Source organism: Oryza sativa, chromosome 2 (assembly GCF_034140825.1).
Source record: "Oryza sativa Japonica Group chromosome 2, ASM3414082v1".
Classification (NCBI taxonomy): domain Eukaryota; kingdom Viridiplantae; phylum Streptophyta; class Magnoliopsida; order Poales; family Poaceae; genus Oryza; species Oryza sativa.
In genome coordinates, this window is record NC_089036.1 from 32,112,613 (window position 1) to 32,131,724 (window position 19,112).

Consider the following 19,112-nt stretch of genomic DNA (forward strand, 5'->3'; position numbering starts at 1 on the left):
CGTATTGGGTTATTATATGGACTCTTTTATCAATATTCCTTATTTTTAATTTCTAATTTCAGTTATTTTTAAATTATATTCCTACTTGGACTCTCGTTTTATTTCCTAATTTCGTATTTTATTTTATTTTTATTTCGAATTTCGATTAATCTCGTATTGGGTTTTTATATGGACACTTCTTTCAATATTGCTTTATTTTAATTCCGAATTTCAGCTATTTTTGAATTGAATTTCTACTTGGACTCTTCTTTTCTTTTTCTCTGATTAATGTGGGAATTTATAGCCCTACAGCGAACGTGGTGCCTTAGCATCATTATATTTTCTCTCATATAATAACATATATGTTTTCTCAATGTATTATTCAAATATATTAAAATGACAATATAATTTTAAATTTCTAAATTGTATTTCTATATGGACTCTGTTTTTATTTTTCTCCGATTAATATGAGAATTTCGCGCAATTACGCGGCTAGCACCCAAACAAAATCATATATTTTTTTAGTATGATTTTACTTAAAATTTATTAAATAGCTATCTAGCTATCTCATTGTCTTAAGATTTTGAAAGAACAAACCTTATCATCCTCGTGTTTCTAATTATATAGTTTTCAAAAGTCACACCAGTTGCTACCCCTTATGTTATCTCCTTCTTTATTTGCTTGCTCAATCTATCAATATTTCTATTCATTCTTCTTGGAACCTTTAAATTTGGATTTTATAGTTTTTAGAGTTTATTGTCATGTTGGGTTTCATTTTTATAATTTCTAGATGTCCCGTCAAACGTTGCCATTATACTCCTCTACGGCCTGTCCACTGTCTCTTCTCTTTGTTGTCATTGAGATTTTAAAAATCGAACATAATTATCGTTTGGGTTCATTTTTTTACTTTCTAGAAGTCCCGCCAAACCATCAGCGGCTTTGCCATAGTACTCCTCTACAGCTCGCCCGCTGCCTCTGTTATTGAAATTTTAAAATCGAACATGATTATCATTTGCTTTTTTTTTTACTTTTTAGAAGTTTCAAATCTTTAAAAATTGGACTTGCAGTTTAATTTTTTATAATTTTTAGAAGTCCCATCAAACGATGCCACTATGCCCCTCTACAGCCCGTCTGCCGCCAAATCTTTATTGTCATTGTGATTCTAAAAATCGAACATAACTATAGTTGGAATTCATTTCTTATTTTCTAGAAGTCCCGTCAACCGTCGGCGGCTCTGCAATTATACTCTTATACACCCCGCCCGCTGCTTCTACTTTTTATTGTCATTGAGATTTTAAAAATTGAATATGATTATCAATGGGGTTTTTTTTACTTTCTAGAAGTCCCGGCAACCGCTTTCCACGTTTGCTTCACGGCCTGCCTGACGTCCCTCCTTATAATCGTCATTAGGATTCTATTTTGGTGATTTATTAACAATTTTTATATCTCGTATCAACCACTACCACTCTACTCCTCTATAGGCATGTTACTTAATTTATCTCGTCATGTGTTTTAGATGGTCTTTTCTTTCAATAATCTTTATTTTTATCACAAATTTTAGTTATTTATAAATTGTATTCCTAATTGAAATCTTAATTTTCTTTTTCTAATTTCAGATTTTTTTAAAAAAAATAGTTAATATCGTATTGTGTTATTATAATGTTTTTATTTTTTATTTTCAATTTCAGTTGTTTCAAAATTGTATTTCTGTTTGAACTCTCTTTTAATTTTTCTAGTTTTAGATATTATTTTATTTTTATTATAAATTTTAATTAATCTCGTATTGGGTTCTTATATGGATTCTTCTTTCAATATTGCTTATTTTTACTTCCGAATTTCAGCTAATTTTAAATTGTATTCCTACTTGAACTCTTATTTTTTATTTTCTTTTGCCAATTTTGGATTTATTTATTTTTATTCCGAATTTTAATTAATCTCGTATTGGGTTCTTATATGGACTCTTCTTTTAATATTCCTTATTTTTAATTTCGAATTTCAGCTATTTTTAAATTGTATTCCTACTTGGACTCTCATTTTCTTTTCTAATTTTGGATTTTAATTTATTTTTATTTCATTTTTTGATTAATCTTGTATTGGGTTCTTATATGGAAATTTATTTCAATATTCCTTATTTTTAATTCCGAATTTCAGCTATTTTTAAATTATATTTCTACTTGGACTCTCCTTTCCTTTTCTAATTTTGGATTTTTATTTTATTGTTATTTCGAATTTTGATTAATCTCGTATTGGGTTCTTATATGGAAACTTCTTTCAATATTGCTTATTTTTAATTCCGAATTTCAGCTATTTTTAAATAGTACTTCTACTTGGTCTTCTTTTTCTTTTTCTTTTCTTTTTCTCCGATTAATGTGGGAATTTCTAACCCCCCACAGCGAACATGGTGTCTCCTTTCAAAGCTGTTTTAATAATATAATAGATTTATCACAAAACTGCACATTTAAGATGAAGTGTCACAAAACTACATATTTAGTAACTAAATTATCATAAAACTACAGGTTTAGAATCAATTTTATCACAAAGTAACGATGTTTATAGCTCCACCATAACAATGATGCTAGGGATTTAAACTCCAAAAGTTGTAGTTTTTTTATAAGTTCAATATTAAATATGCATTTTTATGATACTTAATCTAAAATCTGTAGTTTTGTGATAAATTTGGTGCTAAATCTGTAGTTTTATAATACAACTCCTTAAATCTGTAGTTTTGTGATAATTTGATCAAAATACCTGTAGTTTTGTGAAATTTATTCAAATTACTTTGTCATCATTGATATGGCTGGTGAGCCTTTCTGGCCCGTCGACAGACATAGTAGTGAAGTGGAGTAGTAGCTTGTTGCATCACTAGAATTCTAGAAATGCCAAATGGCGACAGTGCTTCGTGGATATAATTTCCAGTGAGCTTGGTGGTGCATGCACTTGTTTCATCAGAGTGCCTGACAGGTCAACACAATAATCTTGATCGACATGGTACCTTATCTAGCACCGGCAAACAGGAAGCCGCGACATCATTGTGTTATATCGGGCGTGATGTGTGGAAATAGACGGGAGAGAGGAGGCAGGTCAGAGCAAGTTGCACGGGACGTCGCTATTACAGCGAGTAAAAGACAGGCTCACTCTACTCCTAGTTTACTACTACAGGACTGGCTTGCTAATCTGTGTTCAAACTTTCATCGTTGAAACTCAAAGGACCTGTTTCGGAGACAGGTCGAGATCAAGATCTTTACAATTGAATTGGATGTGTGAGCGTTGAAGGCGATCATGGCAGAAAAGTTGAGACATATAGGTAGGAAACGGCTTTGTAAGCTGCCGTTCAGAATGAAAGAAGTGATAGAGTCACACGAGACAAGTACATAGACCTTTGCTGCTGGTTTTACTGCAAAATTTTTTGATGGGAAAATTGGAACCATGCCATTATAATTTTGCAAAATTTGAGATATGTCATCCTGACCCACATGTCATTGACTCATGTAGGTCCTACTTGTCATTGAGATACCGATGGCATATCTCAAACTTTGCAAAATTATAATGGCATGGTTCCAGGTAAACGTTTCACCTAATCACCTACGGAGTTTTTTTTTTCCTTTCTGTTCTAAAGAAGTGTGCTAGGTAGTTACGATTCCATATCAACAAAAGCCGGCATTCCCAGGATAATCGTGGCTAACTGACGAAGCAGATTGCAAGTGCGGTGTCGGTGAGGAGCTGAGTACGTACCTCAAGCTATCATGCCACAGGTATGATGAATTTCACGTTGGAAAGAAAATCCAGCAACGCCATCTGATCGTGTTAGGTGGCAATTAGGTCCAGGGCTCCAGGTTGACAGAGTTCTTGGGATTTCCATTCTTCTGAACTTTACTGAACTTTTTCATTCACATACTGACAGGTAAGGTAAACTCAACATTTGTCCGGTCCGTAGTTCATACCCTACTACCGCTAGTGCACTGTGCACCAAACAGATCGGGCAATTCAGCGCTTGTTTTCTTGCAAGCGTTTGGACTAAGCATGCATGTTCCTGGATCTAGAAACTGTACGCCCACAACTCCACAAGGCCACAACATACTCCAAAAATGAGGACAGTGTACAACTAGCTGCACATGCGATGGTATTGCAGCTAATCATATGAGACGTGGAGAAAACACTGCAAGCTCCAGGTCACCGTGAACGCACGCGCATGCACTCGACTCTGTCCATAATTGCTGGTGACTGTAGCGGCGTAGCCATGTGTATCGTATTCGAGCTTGAGCACAAAAGCGGCATTAATTTTTGGCCGACTTTTCTCGCTGGAGTGTAGACCTCGACATGTCTGGAGTTGTCTCCGGGTTCGTAGGAACTGTGCTTTGCTCTTAGCCTAATCAGAACGGGTTGGCGAGGTCGAAAGTCCGAATATCCTTTTGCAGTTTTGCAGTGTTCGCATGATGCTGATTAATTCATTTAATTGGCTAGTAACCGAGCAAGAAATGGAACGTGTAAGAAATTGAAGTTGCTGAATTCAGCTAGGTAGAGTGTAGATTATGTGGTTTTCAGGGCCAGAGTCAAAAGTTGGTACGAAAGTTGGGACGGTGCCTCTGAGATCGTGATTGTTTAATTAGGGTTTTGTACCATTACTAAATGCTCTCAACATAGTGCTCGCGGAAACTGCGAAGTGGCAGGCAGATCTCTCCTTTTACAACCCACTATCCAAAATAAATATAAATAAATAAAATCACGTTTATTTGGCAGATGGCACTCTTGCTCTTCGACGTGATCTGTGGCTGCGGCAAGGATACAATGATTGAGAGGTAACACAGTGCAGTTCATATCGGTGCTGTTTTATCTTGAAACCTGCAGCTCCATTGATAATTGCTGTGAACAAGCAGCCATTTGGGCCAATCTCGCACAGAAGTGTACTGGTTAACTTGACATGAACGCCAGAGTACAAGTTGAGGAGGTTGCCATATGCTTTGGGATGGTCAAGTTTGTTGCAAGGTTTCAGTGCGCCACGTCACAGAAAGCAAGGATATGCTTGCGCATACATTAGGCCGTTTTGATCGCCTATCTTCTCAATAATATGAGAAATGAATAATGAATTGCTTAGCCTTGACGCATAAGGAACGAAACGGCATCAGGAATAGCTTTATTTTGCATTTTGCGTCATGCTGTATAAGTTACAGACTTTGATGTGCATACCATTTTAACAGTCTTTGGCTTCATTTAACATACGGAGCATGTTCAAGGTTTATCGGGTAGAAGTACTACTTCACTGTTGGCTGTCAAGGATATCCTGACGAGACAGAACTGGTACCGGAGTAATCAGCGTCCCACCAGCAGGTACTGATCGCTGAATCCACTGTTCATTGATATGATCAAGATGTACAGCCGCAAGATCGCTATCGATCAGAAATGTGGCAGCTCACGTTATTGGCTGATAGAATTTGCAAGATTGTGTTACAATCGCGGCACCGACAGTGGTCTTGCAAAGTTGCACACCTTCCCACCACCCACGCAAAAGATTTTAACAACCGTAGAGAATGTTAAAGATCAGATTGAAAATCCTTGACAATGCTTGTGGTTACAGCGATACAGGCATCGGCCGGCTCACGCAAGTCAAGGATAGTACACGTAGTAACAGCAAATCTGCAGAGTACTTACTACATGTTAGCCAGTGTAAGCAAACAGACCTGAACATTGAGGGGCGGCAAGCAAGAAAAAAAAAGAAGTCAAATCATCGTTCTTCCACCATTATGCTTGGGAGCAGGAAACAACATACAGATACCACATGGCGCAAGCTAACTGCCAGTTACAACTGAGGAGAATCATGTCGCTAACTTGGAGTTCCGACCTTCCCACACGATTTTTACAAACAAAGATGCTGAACACTGCATATAGGTAGTACCATCACTATAACCAAACTTCCTGACTGGCAATAACCACTAATCTTCCTAGCAATCAACCAATCTCAATGCACAACTTGACTCAAACTGGCCCAGCTGATCTGAAGAATCCCAGGCAAAAGCAGTTTAACAGCACAACCATGAAAGATTCATTTTCCCAACAACGAACTGCTAGCCGTCTCGAGATCTGTCTTGCAGTTCTCTCTGAATTCCTTTAACTTCACAAGAGATGAATGCTGAATGTAAGAAATTTTTTGAGGTTAGCACATAATCAAATATTGGCAATACAGTTCATCAGTCAAGTAAGGGAAGTTACATTGACGTCAAACTTAGAAAAGGTGTAGAAAACATAGTACATGATTGATCATAAAACCATACAACAATATGAATACTGGAACTCTGTCCTATAGCTTGATGAACAATATAGTACATGATGGATACCAGAATCAATGAAGTTCCGATAACAGAAAATCATGCAAGGCACTGAATGTAATATTAATTTATGATTTGCACCAAGTCAAATGCTCATGGTACTCCAAGACCATAGTCACCAAAGTATTTGGAGTTACTTTTCATGAAGACACCACAGCAACAAAATAAAATATTTAGTGCTCCATAGAGGACCAAAGCCCCCCTGCCCCAAACAGACACAAGCGGAAAAAAAAAGGTGCTGGTACACATAAACTAGTTTCACAACCTTTATTTAATTAAACAACGAATTCACAAATGCCTTTTACATTATGGATAAAATCAGAACAGAGCCCTTCGCACCCAAAGTATCACAACCTCCATTGCACAGGAACGGAGAAACCTACAGCTAGCCCAAAAAGGCCCTTGAATTTTTTTTGGGTTAATTAGATCCATGCTATTATAACTTTCACGGTTTTGAAATATGCCATTACAATCCAAGTATTTGGAATTATACCATTATAACTTCAGGGTTATTTGATATATATCACTACTTACCCCTTCAACCCATATTCTAATTTTTTGGACGAAATTACCCCTTTCTTCTTCCTCCAATCCTTCCTCTCTTGAGCAAGCCGGGATCAGTGGAGGAGGAGCTGAGCAGGTCCTAAGTGCATGTCCACAAGCTCCTTGTCCATGGCGCATTGCACAACCGAGAAGTTTCCTCCAGTATCAGAAAAGCAGCACACTGAATCCTACAAATGTTGCTCCTCTTCATCGATGGCAGATTGGAAATTTGATTTCCCCAAACTGGCTGTGTAGCTCGGCACACAGCCTGCAGCCATGGCGCTCCGTCGCCACTGCCGCTTGAAGAGAGAGAGAGAGAGCATGCACGTCTCCTCCACATCATCGGGTTGGCGAAGACAGGCCCAACCCCATCGCCGGCTACACCACCTCCATGACCACGACCATGGAGATGTCAGAGGCCACCACGAACGTGCTCTCCGCCACCTACTGGATGCTCAGCGACCCTGTGCAGCACCAGTGTCACAAACCGTCGCTCGTCGAGCACCCAGTGTCACAGACCGTCACTCGGCAGTGTGGCAGCCCCAGCCACTGCGGCGAGCAGGGAGAGCAGGAGACAGGTTGACCGCCGGGGGCCTCGAACTGCTGTCGTCAATGCTCCGAGCTGTAGCTCGCCAGCCACCAGATCCAGAGGATGAACAGAAGAGAGAGAGGGAGAGGAGATGAAGGAAGAAAATAAGGGCAATTTCATCTATAAAAAATACAATATGTGTTGAAGGGGTAAGTAGTGGTATTTATCAAATAACCCTAAAGTTATAATGGTATAGTTCCAAATAGTTAAATTATAATGGCATATTTCAAAACCATGAAAATTATAATGGAACAGATCTAATTAACCTTTTTTTTAATGACAGAAGGGGCCATTGTCATATTGAAGATAGCAGCGCAGTCAACTAATTCCATTTTGCACTCCGGGCATGTTCACTTCATTGCCAAAAAAACCTTACCACCAAATATTGGTAAAGTAAGGTGGGGGTGCCTCCGTGGCTAGTGTTTGCTTTGATACCTTACCAAAATTTGGGAGTAGTTTTGAGAGTAGAAAGTTCTAGAATTACCAAAAATTAGTAGGGTTATGTTGGCAATGGTATGTTCAGTTCCTTGCCTTACTAAACCCTCCATTTTAGTAAACAGTAATGTTTTCTGCTGATCACATCATATATTTTTCTAAGGGACCTAATAATGAATTCTAAACCATTGAGCATCACATGGAGTAATGAGCAAATGATCCTTCCAAATTTACTGGCGCGTACAAACAGCTAGTAGATCCATATTAAATACACTGTATCAAACACAACATTTTTGCAAATAATCTCAGGTATGCTTTAAACATTGATGCCAAGCAAATGCCCGTACAACATTGAATATGCCAGGAAGTTCGGGGGTGATAAAGAAACTTACAAGCTGTGCGCTCTCACGGATAAGGACATTTTCTGTATGAAGGAAGAGTGATCTTTGCTGTTGATATAGCTCAAACTCCATCTCTGCAGCCCGTTTCAAGTTGTATCTGCCTGCATTAACAGAATATTCATCTCCTTGGCTTCTCTTGCCCAGCAATCTAGCGAACTTTATGCTCTTCTTCAATGCTAAAAGGGTAAGTTTTCAGAGATTGAATCAACATTAGTGAGATGATCAGTAGTGGCCTACATCATCTATATGTAGAAAAGGAAATGTGCTGCATTTGCAAAGACATACCAGCAAGCCGTCCCCTTGTGTCCTGATAATGGAGATCGGTCCACATGAATGCAGCTATTTTGTACAAGAAAACAGAGGTTAGGTGTACATTCACCTAGCATCATGATGACGTGGAAAACATATCTTGAAGGAAGAAATAAATGCAAACATACCCTTAAGACAGAAAGAACAAGCACACGACTTAGTGGTATCGTCATTTTCCAGTTCACTATTTCCCAGTGAATGGTGATGGACATCGGAACATGGCATGTCATCACAACCTGTTGTGAAGTCCAGTGAAGATAGTGGCTTCTGATTCCCTGATGATCCAGCCATCTCCTCTTGAGTAAGACATTCACCATCATTAGTTGCCGTTTTAGTACTATCTCTGGTATATGCCAAGTATTCACTATCCATGTCATCATCATCATCTTCTTCACAGCCACCTTCTGATTCCAGCGAAGACTCCTGCTCCTTATCATGCAAGCCAGATGAGCCTAATGACATGGCACAACTCCTCATGTCATCGGATTCCTTGGATAGCAACACAGCTGCCTCAGCAGCCATGTGCTGCATCTTAGTTTCCCGAAAAATTGAGGGCCTCATTAAATTCTCTTTGGCAATACTATCAAAAAGGGGCAATGTGTTTCGTGTCGCTCCACCACTTGCTTTTGCAGTTTCATCAAACTCTTTTCTTGGCTCAACAGCCTTTTCAACCCGGACAATCTTGATTCCACCTGCACTTTTCTCCAAATTCGATGGGGCTGGGCGCTTGCCAAGGACATTTGTTAAATCTCCAAAGGGGCGGCGACCACTACCTTGAGCGTTTTCACCCATTGCAACTTCCAAATTCACTCTGGTCGGCTAAGTGGATAGCAAAATCTTCACCACCAACCTTGTAAAACAGAAATCTGCGGACATAATCAGAAACAAAAGACACTGTAAGCGCTGTATTCAGCTGTCAACATAGTTTATATCCAAAATAAAGGCTAGGTTTTCTGGATCATTAAAACAGTTGGATCTGGCCTATAGATGAGGTGAGCGAAGTTCATATAATTGGACATTACGAGAAAATTAGAGCTCGTGCTTGCCATAGTGTCTATTAGATGTGAACTTCAACGAGATCGAGACCTCTCTGATACAGAATCCTCCCAATCTCGCCACCGACCAAGTCAAGGATCAAAAGCGAACAATGCAGGTACGACATAAATCAACCTCAAACTCCTCATAGACTAGAGAGAAAATAGGTTAGGTTTCGCCCCTTTTACATCACCATTCCGGATGTAAACAGCTGAAGCCTCAATCCATGGAGAGGATTTAGCGCACCATTTCGGATGTAAACAGCTGAAGCCTCAATCCATGGAGAGGATTTCGCTAAAAGCTGAATCCACCAGAAGGCTATCACAATGAGCCAACAGGGATTCCGTCCGCCGCGCAAACTAGACCGCCAGAAACCGATCCGGGGGGGGAGGAGGAAATCCCGCGGGATCCTACCCACCCCTGCGCCGCCAGAAGCGGCAAGTGAAGACGGCGGCGATGCGAGAAGGGAGGAGGGGGGAGGGCGGCGACTGGGGAGCACAAACCTCGCCGACGCGAGACGGCCGCCTTTCCCCCGGTTCGCCCCGCGGGAGCGGCGGCGCGGGCGAGAGAAGCAGGAGAGGAGAGGGGAGAAGGAATGGTGGGGTTAGTAGTAGGAGGTTTTATTCCGAGACGCGGCCCGCGGTGGAGAGGAGCGAAAAAATGGAGCGGGCGGGCGGCGGGGGCGAGGGGCGAGGGGCGAGGGATGGGATCCCCCGCGCGCGCGCTCGCGTTCGGAATTTGGGCCGCGCGCGTCGCGGTCGGCGCGTGACGGGGCGGGGAGGCGCGTGGCTCCGGCGCGCTTTTGGAGTTCGTCGCACAGTGACACGTGGTGGGTGGACGATTCGGTGTGTTGGCGATGCCGAGGCGAACGGCGTTGAACAGGCCTGGACTAGTCGATTGGCTTCTGGGTTGGGCCGTTAGTGGGCTAAGAAATATAGGAGGAGTGAGCATTCGGATAGATGTCGTCCTCCTTTCACTGGATAGATAGAAGGGTATATCTAAACGAACTTTTGATTAGTTTTTCTTTCAAAAGCTTTCAAATTTTTAGTGTATTTACGTTGTAACTTATATATAACTTAGATATAATAATTAGTCAGGAAAAACATGTTAGACATAGTGGCCAGCCCATCAATCGCACTTTTGTTGCACAGATTGAGTTTGAATCTGAAGCACCGCATGCATAAATAATTTTCCTCACATGCATGTAAGAATCTCGAGACAATTCAATGGACACAAATTTAAAAGTTGGTAGAAAACTAAAACCGTCGGAAGACTTTTTGCAAATTTGAGATAGGATGGCTTAGAGGCAGAGCATATATTATAAGAACCTAAGCGCTAGCCTCAACATGTTACATAGGGCTTGTTTGGTTTGCTACCATGCCAAACCATAGGCAAATTTTGGTAATACCAAATGTTTTGGCAACTTATGTGTCTTATTAGTATATTTTGGTAGCAAACCAAACACTAGCCAAACTACTATTCAAAATGCCAACAATTTGATAGAGCACATTTCAGCATCAAACCAAAATGGCCCATAAGCTTACGCTATGATGGGTAGAAGAGAGAAAGTATGAGAGATAAAAGAAGACACCTCTTATACAAGAGATAGTCGACAAAAGGGAGGAAGATGAAGATTATATTGGACAAACAAGTATTGGGCTAATATATTAGAGTTAATATAAAGGTAATTTATTTGTAAATGATTACCTTTATATCCATGATTAGATGCACATGAACAAGAGAGCAAACACCCCTATTAGTATAAACCCACTACTTTAGGCTGTGTTTAGTTCCACGCTAAAATTGGAAGTTTGAAGAAATTAAAACGATGTGATGGAAAAGTTGGAAGTTTGTGTGTGTAGGAAATTTTGATGCGACAAAAAAGTTGAAAGTTTGAAGAAAAAAGTTGGAATCTAAACAGGGCCTTACTCCAAATATTACCCATGTCAGCAAAAGTCATTGTTTAATCAATGCACTGTTATTTAAATTATTATTTTTCTCCTTGTTCCGTGCACTCTCTCCTGACACAAGTGGAATTGCTCAAACCTGCATTGGAGTGCAAGTGCAGCCAGCGCGTAAACAATCGTCCGATGATATAGGGTTGATTTTGTTTGATACCCTACCATACCCTACCAAACCATTGGTAGTGCTAAATCTTGAGCACGTTTTAGCACTACCAATTACCAATGTTTTGGTAGAGTTGGACTATATGGGTTGTATTAGCTATGGCAAATATTGGCATCGATCCAAACATCTAGTATAAAGTACTATTTAATTTGCCAACTTTTTGGTATGACAAGTTTTGGCACCAAACCAAAACAACCCATACTCTCTCACCTTCTAACTCACCACTAAAACTGGTGTGGCTTATTGTCCTAGGCTGCGTTCGTTCTAGCTTGTTTCCAACTCCTCTCACTTGTTTTCAGCGTACACGCTCTTAAAAAAGTTTATATTTGTAAGTTGCTTAAAAAAATCATATGCGAGAATATACGAAAAGCCTAGGATCAATATTCAAATTGTTGCAAGTTGCAAGTTGTTTCAAGTTGCTTAAAAAATATACGAAAAGTAAGTTTTCTGGGAGATTTGGAAAGAAAAAAACGCAAGAATTTTCAGGCAACTTGCAACCACCCCAACGGCCATTCTATCCAGAATTAAGGAGGAAGCAAGACTTTGGATCACGGTTGGCGCAAAGCCGCTAGCTGAGTTCCTCCTTTGGAAGAGTAGGCTTTTCTCGGTCTGGGAGGACCTTAAACTTACTTTTCGTATATTTTTTAACCCTCTCTATCAACATACGAGTTAATCCTTTTGCCTCTTGTTTTTTTTTTAAAAAAAAACTGTTGTGGCAGGTTTATAGTTATTGTATCTACTCTTACAGATTTGCTTTTTTACAGTAATCTTCTTTTATAGTATCCTGCTGCAACGCATGATGCAAAGTTGCATACCGCAGACAACGATTCATACTCTATTCATCCTTAAAAAACTTTTGGGAATGCAACAAATGCTTGGCCGTGTTTAATTCTTTGCCCAAAATTTTTTTTAAGTATACGGACACATATTTAAAGTATTAAATATAGACTAATAGCAAAACAAATTACAAATTCCATCTGTAAACTGCGAGACGAATTTATTAAGCCTAATTAATCCGTCATTAACAAATATTTACTATAGCATCACGTTATCAAATCATAGCACAATTAGGCTCAAAAGATTCGTCTCGCAATTTACATGCAAACAACGCAATTGGTTTTTTCGTCCACATTTAATATCCATGCATGTGTCCAAATATTTGATGTGACGTTTTTGGCCAAAAATTTTTTTGGCATCTAAACACACCACTCTTGTTCAAATTTATCTGTACGAGTTGATTATTTTCTTTTTACAGTTTGATTCATGAAGTCCGAAACAGCAAACTTGACTAGTCAGCTGTTGATGCGAAAAAAAAACACACACACACTGGCCTGGGAGATCTGCTTAGCTCCAGGGCAGGACCAAAGGTTGATGAGATGCGGGCGTGCCAGTCAATTTGATCCCGCAACTGACAAGATATACAAATAGCATACCAATAAGCCAGTCGGCTGTCAAGCCGATGGAGTAATTACAGTCGATGCCGATATCAGCCGATAGCGGTAGGGTTTTGAGCTATCAGCTATGTGTTTGATGTAGAATCTGATACTTGATGTAAATAATGATATATATACAATCGGCTGATGATGATGTAATAAAATAACAATATAATCAAGTAGAAACCAATCGGCTTATAATGATATGATAGGACAAGCATGGATCTGAATGTTAAAGCGTACATCGGCTGGAGGTTCGATGTCATAAAATTCACAAGATTAGATAAACAATGAAACCTTTGTTGCAATCGGCTAAATCCAACTTATATGCAATCCTTGTAAGCCGATGCAACGTCCAGATACCTCGTCGGCTAAAATGTCACGCCCAGAAATTTAGCCCAAATTTCCAGACTATTTTGTGTATTAAATCCCTGTCCAGGACCAGTCAGGGTACACAAAACGACAAGTAATAAACAGTTCCAAACGTAAATAAAGCGTAAAATACTTACAGAAGAGGCACTTAGTCCTCACACCGAAACAAAAGCAGCAGCAGCGGAAAAAGGCAATCCTAGCGGGGCTTCAGCTCCACTCCACAGGCAAAACTCAACTGGGGTCTGAGCCTTGGTCCTCTAACTCCATCTTCAGCTCAGAAGCACTACACTTCTGAAAAGGGGGAATAATAGCAAGACTGAGTACAACCACCGTACTCAGCAAGCCACACCAACGATGCAGACGTGCAAGGGGATACAAGGAGGGGTTTGTGGCTATTTGCATAAAGGCAGTTGTAAAACATTTCATTGAGCAAAACAGTAAAACTGTGAGTAATTAAAGTAACATTAAATCTCCACTGATCAACGCTACACCACGTTGAACAGGCCCAACCAACCCACCTGGACTACAGTGCATTGGGTCGATTTAAAAAGATGGGACTAATCACGGTGAATCTGGTCGACCGCCCATAACCGCGGGCACGGCTATTCGAATAGTTTTACTCTGGCCAGAGGTGTACAACTGTACCCACAAGACACAGCCCCACGACACGTTTCCGTGCGCCGACATGCCACCACGACATACCGGAAAGAGGCCGTGACAGGACCCTTCACATAACCCCCTCTAGCCAAGCACACCACACCTCAGGTTTCACCCCCATCCCCAGCGGGCAACGGGCAGTCCCCTCTCGTGCCTAGGTGAATCCGGAAGTGACAGAGGCCGTCGCAGGGCCCGCCCCGCTCCATCACGCCCACCCTTGCCTGGATGCGTCGACTAGAGGAAAGCTACACTACAAGCCCAGCCGTTGCCCACGCTGGCTTGTGGTAAGTACGATAAGTTCTTCCAGGGCATCCCGCGAACCGGTCCTTAACTGCCATGGGTGCGACCAGCAAAACCATGCACCCACAGCCCACCATTCAGTCGTATTTTAATCGGATAATTACGACCATGAAGCATGGCCAGATGTCTCGAGCACGCAGCTCACTCTGATACCAAAAAGGTCTAATATTGTAATTATCCCATCAACTGAGCTAGTGGTAATTAAGCATGGCTAAGCATATAGTTCTAGCTAATCACATAAGTAACATGAGCTAGTCGATTTATTACCCAAGGTTGACAAAGGATAGATATCAAGTAAACGTGGCACAAGCGAGCAGATAGGTAAACCCTGATCCCGTGTAATTAGCAAAACATGCATGTTTATTTGTAAACAGTAAAACATTTGTAAATTAGGATCAAAATGCTCAAGGGGAATGTGTGACTTGCCTTGCTTCTTCACTTGGATCTTCTGAACTCTTATCCTTGCGAACGCGATCTTCCGAAACGACGGGAACTACACGCTGGCACGCAAAACGAGGAAAAACTCTAATAAAAACCAAGAAAATAGTACATAAAAACTAAACAAACATGTAGAGATCAATTTTAGATGAATTTTGCAAGTTGAATGGCTCAATTCGGAGTTCGAATGAATTAGATATGAATTTTAGAAGTTTTGAGCCATTTAAATGAATTTCTATAATTATTCACGAATTATTGCGCAATTATTATTTATTTTACAAAGGAAATGGACCTCGCTGACGTCATCAAAGGGGAGGGGCGGCGCCGGCAAGCGGGCCCCACCGGTCAGCGGCACAAGGGCGCCGGTCCACCGTGGACCGGGACCACCGAGGCGGTCCACCGCCGGTCCACGGGAACCGACGGCCCGGATCGGCCCAAAGCCGATCGGACGGCCACGTGGCGGCGCGGCTGGGGCACGGGCACGGCACAGCCGGCCTGGTCGAGCGATAGCGCGCGGCGGCGTGCGGCCAGACGACCGCCGGCGACAGCGGCGCGTCGCGGCAGCGGGCACGGGGAGCGGCGGAGGAGGGAAAAAAGGAGAAGGGACGGTGGGGATTCTCACCGAGGACGGCGACGGCGAGACGACCACAGGGAGGCGGCTGGCGGCGGAAAGGATGGCGGCGTCTGGCACGAGAGGCGGCGGGAACGGCGTTCCGGCGACACCCGACCATGGCGGAGACGCGGCCGAGGGCCGGCGGGGCCCTCGAGATGACGAAGCCGGAGGAGGTGGCGGCACAAGTCGGCGTCGACCGGAGAGGCGGCGCGACGCGGCTGGACTCGGCGGTGGCGGCGGAGAGAGATGGTGAACGCGGCGGCGGCGTTCCAGGGGCAGGGAGGGGAAACGGAGTAGGGGCCGGGGTGCGGCGAGGAACGGCGATGCCGATGGCGGTGGTAGCGCAGCGCGGCAGCGACGGGAGCGGTGGTGGCGCGCGACTGGAGGTGACGAGAGGCGGCTGCGGCTCGGGTGCACGGTGGATGTGGTGTTTCGGCGGAGTTTTGTGGAAATGGAGCGGTGGCCGGTGTGCGGCAAAGAGCGGCGGAGCCGACGGTGCAAGCGGCGCGGCGCGGCGGCTACAGCGACGGCGGCGCGCAGCCGGAGCTTGCCGGAAAGCGGCAGAGCGTGGGAGCAACGAGGGGAGAGCGGTAGGGAGTGTAGCGGGTTCGGGAAAATTGGGGAAAAGGGGGAGGATGGCACGGGGATCATTTTTATAGGCTCGGGGAGGAGAAATCGTGGCCGGACGTGGCGGATTTGAAGCGGCAACGGCCGGCGACGTGGGTGACATCGTGGGCGAAGTGGGGCTCGATTCGGCGCCAAAAATTGGGGAAAAGCGGGGGAGGAGGTGGAGGAGAGGGGTGGTTCCCGGTCCCATGCGAGAGAGGGCTCGAGGAGGCCGGGAATGGTGGCGACGTGGGCGGTTTTCGGCGGCCATGGCGGCAACGGCAGTTGCCGGCCTGAGGTTGGGGATGACAGGTGGGCCCATGGGTCCCACCTGTCGGCCAAAGAGGAGAGGGAGGCCGGCTGGGGACGCAAAGTAGACTTCGGGGAGGAGAGGGCCGAGCGGCGAGCTGGGCCGAGGGAGAGAGAGAGCCCGAGAGGAGGAGGGGGATTGGGCCGGGGCGGCCCAAAAACAAAGACGGGGAAAAAAAATTATTTGTTTTCTTTTTATTTTAATTGATGCAATGATCTTTGTGCTATTAAAACTATCTCTTGAGCTCCGAAAATTCACTAGAAATTTCAGAGAGTATTTTAGGGCACAAAGAATATTGCGAAATATTCCCGGCCAAAGATTTTTTTAAAGGAAATTTTTAATTTCCTCTATAATTTCACTTGATTAAATTGATTTAACTTTTAATATAATTTCTAGAAATGCATTATTAATTGATTTTTATTCCCGAACGAAAATCGGGGCGTTACATAAAACCCCTATGAAACCCTTGTTGGCAGTCAAAAGGCAAGCTAGGGATTATGGTTATAAACACGACTTAGTAGATCAAACTTAACTGATGCTACACTAAGTATGAAAAGAAACACAATATCTAGGCAATCAAGCCGTTGACTGGTTTTTAAGGTGGTAAATGCCTTAGCTAATCTAATCTAATATAGTTAAACAATTTAGCCAATACCGGCAGAAACCCTAAAGCGAGAGACAACCGATAGGGCTAAATTGAGATACTAAGACTAGATTAACTAAGACATATGATAAATAGGCAGGCAAATATATCATCCAAACCAGAGCAATCCAAGAGATTGAATGTGCTGATGCAGCCTTGAACGACGCCGACGTAGATGATACAATTGTCCGGGGCGGTGGAACATTGGACTTACCCCTTCGCCGGAGATCGGAAAGCGATGCAGTGCCGCGTCAGGTGCCAAGTCCCGCCGGACGATGAAATAGAGTAGAAAAGATAAAAGGTGGTGATGCGCTGAATTGTATTGATCGTGGAGATAAAATACAATGGCCCTGGTGTACATATTTATACCCATGGGGAGATACTAGTCCTTGTAATCCTTGTAGAACAAGAAAGAAGCTTTCCTAAAGATAAAAGGAAAACATAAAGTCCTTATAGGATACTAAACACACTAAACTAATAAACTATTCCTAATTAATAGATAACTTACCATACCGCATCCTACTTGAACTCGGTCACTTCTGGATAAGCTTCCTTTAATAGATTAATTTCCTTAACCGAATATAGCAGGAATCCGACTATTGGTGATGTGATAATTCTCTTAGGGGAATACCAAATTTCACTGTTAACATCAGCGCAAAAGATACTAAGGGCCCATTTGAATCGTAAGAATGAAAAAAACTGGGGAATAGAATAAACATATGATTCTAATAGGAATGTAAGTGTAAAGCAGATGATTGCAAAACACAGAAAAAACATAAGAATAGTCGTTTGATTGGACCACAGGAAAAATACAGGAATCGGATGAGAGAGATAGACTCAAAGGATTTTTACTAAGAGGTTGAACCTCATGCTAACTTTCCTCAAAACCTACATGCATTAAGCCATAAATCCTTTAATCCTTTGCGGAATCGCTAATTCGCGCTGACGCGCCAGATACTTATCTCGCTCGCCCGCGGCAGGCCAACTGCGCATGCATGCATGCACCTTTGCATCCACCCATGCATTACACACACATGCATGCACCTTGGTCCCACACATGCATGTGCCATGGCGTACACCCAGCGCATGCATTACACACGCATGCATGCATATATAGGATCTTTCTTTCTTTTTTTTCATCTTATTAGGATGTAGTGAAAGTTATCCAAATTTCTATTATAAGATATTTTTATTAGAAAATACTTTTTATAATTCAAATTTAAAATCTCGAGTTGAAAGTTTTCAAATCTGAGTTAAAAGTATTCAAATCTGAGTTGAAAGTTTCCAAATCTCGAGTTGAAAGTTTTCAAATCTGAGTTAAAAGTATTCTAATCTGAGTTGAAAGTTTCCAAATATCGAGTTGAAAGTTTTCAAATTTTATTGTAAAATTTAAATTCAAGTAGAAAATAATTTTAAAATTTGAGTTGAAAGGTTTTAAAATTTGATTTTAAAGTTTAAATCTTAAGTCGAAAGTTTTCGAATCTAACTTGAAAGTTTTCGATTTATTAGAAAAAATAAAAAGTTCTCTTAGGTACTAATTATAATTAACACTAATCACTAATCACATTATCATTAGTGCTAATTGGAGTATATGGTTAGCGACGGGCGCAGCGTACGCGTCGGCGGGTGCGCGCGACTTCTGCTCGCGACGCGCGTTAGGAACGGCACATCAGACAAACAGTTCAATTAACGCCCTGGCCATGCATGACCGGTCAATAGATCACCTCCCTGTACAACGGCCCGGCCCGCATAGTTCGGTCACGTTGACAGCTAGCTGTACTGAACGTCTGTACCTGTACTCGCATGAGCAACGCCACCCGTGCACGACAGGCCCGCCGGCTGCGGCAGCACGACCGGCACGCGACACGAGCGCTCGCGGCGGCCCCCCTCCCTGCCGCTGCCGCTGCCGCTGCCGCCCGCGACCATCGGTACACGGGACGGCCATCCACCACGTTCCTGTCGCTGATGGCGACCGCTCGTCTTAAAAGCCCTCAACACACGA

The 19,112-nt window shown here is 42.6% G+C and overlaps 1 protein-coding gene across 1 annotated transcript; it reads right to left on the reverse strand.

Annotated features, from left to right (window-relative positions):
* Positions 1-5,683: 5,683 nt before the first annotated feature.
* LOC4330751 (uncharacterized) lies at positions 5,684-10,243 on the reverse strand. Its single transcript, XM_015768548.3, has 5 exons — positions 10,115-10,243; positions 8,705-9,442; positions 8,553-8,606; positions 8,259-8,443; positions 5,684-6,103 (listed from the first exon to the last, which is right to left on the reverse strand). Exons 2-5 carry the CDS (start codon positions 9,366-9,368, stop codon positions 6,017-6,019), a joined length of 990 nt encoding a protein of 329 aa, XP_015624034.1. The 5' UTR covers positions 9,369-9,442; positions 10,115-10,243; the 3' UTR covers positions 5,684-6,016.
* Positions 10,244-19,112: the final 8,869 nt, after the last annotated feature.

Excerpts from the sequence above, each read along its gene's own strand:
- LOC4330751 (XM_015768548.3), bottom strand. The coding sequence starts at position 9,368 with ATGGGTGAAAACGCTCAAGGTAGTGGTCGCCGCCCCTTTGGAGATTTA. Across the intron at positions 8,607-8,704 it reads TTGTTCTTTCTGTCTTAAGG|CTGCATTCATGTGGACCGAT; the intron begins GTATGTTTGCAT and ends TGTACAAAATAG. Across the intron at positions 8,444-8,552 it reads CACAAGGGGACGGCTTGCTG|CATTGAAGAAGAGCATAAAG; the intron begins GTATGTCTTTGC and ends TTACCCTTTTAG.